We start from the raw sequence: 6,545 nt of genomic DNA on the forward strand, positions 1-6,545 counted from the left end.
TTAATTATTATTTCCTCGATTGAAATAAAAACCGCACTATAAAAATTACATAAAAACTAAATTGAGTTTACAAATGAGCGTTTATCTTCAAATTACTAGTTAATCTCAATGACATAGTAACTAATTCCTAACGAACATTAGGGTAACTGCTACACTGCGTAATTATGTATAACGACTTCGTATGAATGGAAATATTTTTAAAAAGGCGGCGGACTGCATGACGTTTTTCAGTGAGAATCTCGAAAGAATCGTGTATTACGTAATCTTAAGATGAACTAAAATAGAAAGATTTGCTGCTTCGGATTTTCACTTACAAATTAACTTCTTCCGAACTTCTATCATCTCTTAGTTTGTCGCTTTCATCCTCGTTCCCTTAGTTCTCAACTAGTTCCCTTCCAACGAAAAAGAAAAATACTAGTTCCCTTTCTCTCTATTTCAATATATTTTTCTTCTTTTTTACAAACAATGTCTATATAGTTTCATACAAACAACTCCTAGGTAAAAAATCAACGGTTAAAAACATAGGCAAGAATGAATTTTTATTTTTTTCCTAGTTAAAAAAGAAACAATTTATTTTGGCAATAAATGCAAAACTTTGATAGGGCATTATAGGCATGACACAAAAAAACAAACAAGAAACCATGTTTGCCTTTTTCCAGTATCGGTAGTATCATAAATGCCCTTCCTTTATCTGAAAATAGGAGCCGTTTTTCCTCTTCTTCCTTCTTCCCACATCCCCCTTTCTCCCTTATAAATTCATCCCAATGCATAAACCCTGAAACCACCACCAACCATCTCTCCCTCTTGTCTTCTCCCTCAGTCCTAGTGAGAGCTACTCCAGTCCTATCCATTCTCATCCATTTCATGGTTTTCAAATCAGGCCTTTCTCAACTAGAAACTAGACCCCAGTCAGACGCGAAATCCAATTCTATGGCCACCAATGTGACTTCTAAGTCTCTCCTTCCTCTATCCCAGTTGAAATGGACCAAAAATGACGAGACCACCACCCAAAACGATAACCCATGTCAGCAATTGAGCAGCAACAAAAAAAAACTAGCCGAGCTTCACTTGGAAGCAGAGAAGTCTGGTCCCAAGTCTTCCAATGTCAAAAATAGGGCCGACCCAGTTCCCTCCACAGAAGTGACCGAAGGTGCTGGGGAGATCCAGAAGCCGAAACCAACTGCGACTGAGAAAAAATCAAACCTTTGCATCCGTCTGAAAATCAAAGAGAAGATTGTCGCTGCTGCTGAGAATGAACCTAAGCCGAAGGCTAAAAAAGAGCTCTCTCTTGCTTCTCTGGCTGCGGAAGCAGCGGTGGAGGAGTTGGAAGAGGGGGTGCAAAAGACATGGAACCTCCGGCCCAGGAGACCGGTGACTAAGGCTAATGGCCGCACTGGTGCATTGAAAACCGGTGCACCACCACCGCCGGAGAAAAAAACCCAAGAGTCTATTGGTGCAGGGTCTTCCAAAGCTGGAGGGAAAGGGAAGAGTGCTCAGAACAAGGATAACAAACCAAAAATATCGATCGAGTTAACGAGAGAGGAGATTGAAGAGGACCTTTTTATCATGACTGGGCAAAGGCCATCCAGGCGCCCAAAGAAGAGAAACAAGAATGTGCAGAAACAACTTGATGTCTGTATTATTCAAATTAAATTTAAATTTTGGTTAAGTTTCCGTTATGATTATTAGGGTTTGAAATTTCTTGGTATTTGATTTAGTTTTTGTGTTTTGTTTTGCAGAATCTGTTTCCTGGATTGTGGATGAACTCAGTGTCCCGGGAATCCTACCAGGTTCCTGAAACTCCAAAGGTGAAATCTTTATCGATTTCGAGTGTTTGGATTTGTTGTTGTGCAAAGTACACATTATTAATGTCAATGAGTTGGCGTTTGACTTGATAACAGAGACTGTGATTATCCTGCTTGCATGGTTGGATGGAATGAGGTTGGTGTTAGTTAAATTTTTGGTGAACTTTTGGAAGACTTGTTATCGCTCTAAACATCTCGAACACAGAAGGTGCTATGAACATCTTCAACACAGAAGGTATAACAATGATAGATCTGAGAAGGTGAAAGGAAAACACAGTTGTATCATGTTATCATGTTTTAGTTCTTTTCGTGAAGTCAATGAGTTGTCGGGAAGAGCTGTACCATTGTAGTTGTTATGTGTAGTCGTAAACATGTATATGGGTTAGTCGCAAGATGGATGAATAAAGCAAAATAATAGAACCAAATGTAGTTTTTCCTTAAACTGGAAATGGTTTGAGTCAGTTTCTTCTTTTCGCGCTTAGTTCACAAGATTTTGTTCGTTAGTAGTTAAGGAGAATGAGATATATATCGTAGACCTAATTTTGAAATGCACATGTGTTTTTGCTTTGAATGCGCTTAGCCCTTATGCTCTTCCTTAATCAACACTTGTTTGAGCGGCAAAGTTTGTGTGGTATCTATTGATTGATTTGAAATATATGTTATACTTCTAGCAAACACGCATTATCTGTGTAATTTTCTTTCTTATTACAAACGTCTATGCACACACATAATTAAGTGCTATATAACATTCAACCTGCATAAAAAAAACCCCAAGGGAAAATCCCATTTCTTAAAAATTGCTAGATTTTAGGTGTGCTCAAGACAGAGAAGGCAAACTCTTTATATTGACATGGACAATTTGACTGCGTAAGGAAATATTTAAGGTACTTTTTGGGCCTTGAAGAGGACGAATCTGAAAATAGCTTCCCACCGCAAAAAACAGATTTGCAAAACCGTAAATGGAAACCCCATAACGGCGCCAGGTGGGAGCCAATGAATGCCTCACATTTGTCCACCTATTTATTGCATGGCGCACACGAGTCATCGCCCTTCAATGAACAGGTAAAAAAAGTCTAACTTTATCCTTTTCTTTTTCCCAAAATTTATTTTGTTTGCAAAAATAGCACATTTTCTTTTCCTTTTTACCTTTTTATCCCCAAAGTGCTGTTTGAAAATGTATATTTTTCTTCTTTTTACCAAAAAAAATGTCTATATAGTTTCATACAAACAACCACTAGGTAAAACAAAACAAGGGTTAAGAACATAGAGAAAAATGATGTTTTTATTTGTTCTTTGTTAAAAAAAAAAAAAAAAAAACAATTTATTTTGACAATAAATGCAAAACTTTGAAAGGGCATGATAGGCATGACACAAAAACAAACAAGAAACCATGTGTGCCTTTTACCAGAATGAGTAGTATCAAAACTGCCTTTCATTTCTCTGGAAAACAGAGTTGTTCTCTCTCTTCTTCTTTCTTCCCCCTCCCACTCTCTCCTCTATAAATCTTCCCAATGCATAACCCTTAAAACCACCACCAACCATCTCTCTCAGTCCCAGTGAGAGCTACTTCAATACTGTCTAGTCCAACCCAATCCCAACCAATTTCATGTTTTTCAATTCAGGTCATTCTTAACCATAAACCAGACCCTAGTCTGACCCGAGACCCGTTTTTATGGCAACCCCTGTGTTTTCCAAGTCCCTCATTCCTCTGTCCCAGTTGAAATGAACCAAAATGCGACTATATCACCACCCAAAACGATAACCCATGTCAGCAATTGAGCAACAACAACAAAAAACTAGCTGAGCTTCACTTGGAAGTTGAAAATCTGGTCCCTAGTCCTCCAATGTCGAAAATGGGGCTGACCCAGTTCCCGCCATAGAAGTGACCGACGGTGCTAGGGAGATCTAGAAGCCGAAACTGGTTGTGACTGAGAAAAAATCGAAGGTTTACTTCCGTTTGAAAATCAAAGAGAAGGTTGTCACTGCTGCTAAGAGGAGACCTAAACCAGAGGCTCAAAAAGAGCTATCCTCTTCCTTCTTTGGCTTCAGAAGCTGCGGCAGAGTAGTTGGAAAAGGGGATGCAAAAGACATGGAACCTCCGGCACAGGATATCGGTGACTAAGGCCAATGGCCGCACTGGTGTATTGAAAACTGGTGCACCTCCACCGCCAGAGTAAAAAACCCAATATGCAAGGCTCTCCAAAGCTAGAGGGAAAATGAAGAGTGCTCATAAGAAGGATAACAAACTGAAGATATCAATCAAGTTAACGAGATAGGAGATTAAAGAAGACTTTTTTTTATCATGATTGGGCAAAGGTCTTCAAGGCGCCCAAAGAAGAGAAACAAGAATGTGCAAAAATAGCTTGATGTTGTATTATTCAAATTAAGTTTGGGTTTTGGTTAAGTTTGGAAAGTTTTCAGTTCCATTATCATTATAAGGGTTTGGAATGGCTTGGTATTTGATGTAGTTTTTGTTTTTGTTTTGCAGGATCTGATTCCTGGATTATGGATGAACTCGGTGTCCTGGGAATCTTACTAGGTTCTTGAACCTCCAAAGGTGAAATCTTTATGAGTTTCAAGTGTTTTGATTTTTAATTGTGCAATGTACACATTGTTAATGTCAATGAGTTGGTGTTTGACTTGATAATAGAGAATTTGATTATCCTACTTGCATGGATGGATGGGATGAGGCTGGTGTGTGTTAGATTTTTGGTAAAGTTTTGGAAGATTTATGACTACTCTGGACATCTCGAACACAGAAAGTGTTGTGAGCATCTTCAACATAGAAGGTATAATAATGATAGATCTGAGAAGGTGAAAGGAAAACAAAATTGTATCATGCTATCATGTTTTAGTTATTTTCGTGAAGTCAATGAGTTGTCGGAAAAAAGTTGTACCATTTTAGCTGCTATGTGTAGTCGTAAACGTATATAGGGGTCAATTGTAAGATGGATGAATAAAGCATAATTATAAAACCAAATGTAGTTTTCTTAAATTGGAAATGGTTAGACACAGTTTCTTCTTTTGGTGCTTAGTTCACAAGATTTTGTTCTTTGGTAGTTAAGGAGAATAAGATACATATTGTAGACCTAAATTTGACATACACATGTGTTTTTGCTTTGAATGCGCTTAGCTGTTATGCTCTTCCTTAATCAACACTTGTTTGAGCGGCAAAGTTTGTGTGGTCTCTATTGATCAATTTGGAATACGTGTTATACTCCTAGCAAACATGTACTACTTGTCTAATTTTATTTCCTATTAGAGGTGTCTATGCACACATACGGTTTAGTGTAGTGATTATCTCTTTGTTTGTACTTCAAGGGTGCGTAAGTAATGCTGGTGTTATGAATGGTATCAATTGTTGATGAGCTATTAGCTATGTACACTCTTAGATGGGTTGATAGACGGGTGTGAGACATAAGGAGCAGCCGAGCAAGATAACTAAAAAAACCTGACCTTTCTTTTATGAATAGCTTTATCAACACACACATGCACATTGATATATAATATACACACATGTGTGCATGTATGGACATACAAAAACTGGAAATGAATAATAGATGGATGGAAATGTTTTATTTAGTGGAAATTAGATAGCTGAAGTGAAAGAGGCAAGAAAGTGTTTGAGATGAGTTGTTCAGAGTAGGTATGAAATGAGGTGTTCCTAGTAGATATTAGATGAGTTATTCCTGATTGAGACTCAAGTTTATTCCGGAATACTCAGCAGTTATTAACCTCCCTTGCTCTCATGGAAATAATTAAACGATTTTTATAGTCTTGCAGAAATTGGAAAATATTTTGCTCTATATGTTTTTATAGATGTTTAATGGTGCTTTCCATGGATAGCTACTTATTGATTGAATATCAACTTGATGATTGAGAATCTTTAATACTTGTATTAGAAGAAGATTCTATTGAGGATTGCATTTGTCAGATTATTTGAAGCTAGTGGTTTTAGAGCACGAAGTGCATTATTTTTCTTTTGTACATGAATTTGCTTGTTTCTTCTGCAATGCATTAGTAGTCTCCTAAGTTTACAGTGATGGAATCAAATTTGCACACCCGGTAGTCAAGCTCAAATCCAAGTAACCTGTAAAATAGTAAAACAACCGTAAGCAAGCCTAGGGCCGAGGAGGGGGGTTGTGCCAGTCAGAGGCTCACTGACGATCAAATTAGTAAATGATTTTAGACACAAGCATTGGGCAAGAGAATTCAAGTGTTTAGCTTGCGTTACCATAGATGAAACCTTGATAGGCTTATTTATATTGTGGGGTGAGATACCTTTTTATGATAAAATCCTTGTTCTAAGTCGAGAGAATCCTAGTGGATATTTAAAGTAGATATTGCATCCTTTTAGAAGTTATGATTTCTTGCAGCACACGCCAATTCCTAGATTGTAGGAACTCTAAGACTTATAGGATCTTATTGTGTCCACATCCAAATCAGGTCACATGTCTTGCAGAACAAGCATGGTCATCCAACGGAGTCGCTAAGACTTCGCCTAGTGCCCTGAAGTAGAGTGATGAAACTTCGTCTGATATAGCTCAACCCGGAGCTGGTGAGTGCATGACCAGACTTCTAAGGTAACTGTATTCAGATTAGCCTTACTTTGACCCTGAAAAATCATGGTTCCACAATTACCCCTAACTATTTGTCTGAGAGGCAACCTATTCCCCCTCGAAGATGGATTTTTATCCAAAGACCATGTATTTCAGACTAAGCTGAAATATGTACTGTTTG

At 37.9% G+C, this 6,545-nt stretch overlaps 1 protein-coding gene across 1 annotated transcript; it reads left to right on the forward strand.

Annotated features, from left to right (window-relative positions):
• The first annotated feature begins 930 nt into the window (after window positions 1–930).
• On the forward strand, window positions 931–4,344 carry LOC103936895. The gene is made up of 3 exons (XM_048591702.1): window positions 931–1,632; window positions 1,740–1,808; window positions 4,294–4,344. The coding sequence occupies exons 1-3, from the start codon at window positions 931–933 to the stop codon at window positions 4,342–4,344; spliced, it is 822 nt and encodes a 273-aa protein (XP_048447659.1).
• The last annotated feature ends 2,201 nt before the right edge of the window (window positions 4,345–6,545 follow it).

This window comes from the organism of the source record quoted next, unplaced genomic scaffold (genome assembly GCF_019419815.1).
Source record: "Pyrus x bretschneideri cultivar Hongxiangsu unplaced genomic scaffold, Pyrus_bretschneideri_v1 Contig35, whole genome shotgun sequence".
Taxonomy (NCBI): Eukaryota; Viridiplantae; Streptophyta; class Magnoliopsida; order Rosales; family Rosaceae; genus Pyrus; species Pyrus x bretschneideri.

Bases quoted from the DNA above. Each gene is read 5' to 3' on its own strand.
- LOC103936895 (XM_048591702.1), top strand. From the start codon at position 931: ATGGCCACCAATGTGACTTCTAAGTCTCTCCTTCCTCTATCCCAGTTG. The intron at 1,633-1,739 runs GTCTGTATTATT...TTTGTTTTGCAG, and splicing joins ATGTGCAGAAACAACTTGAT to AATCTGTTTCCTGGATTGTG. The intron at 1,809-4,293 runs GTGAAATCTTTA...TTTGTTTTGCAG, and splicing joins AGGTTCCTGAAACTCCAAAG to GATCTGATTCCTGGATTATG.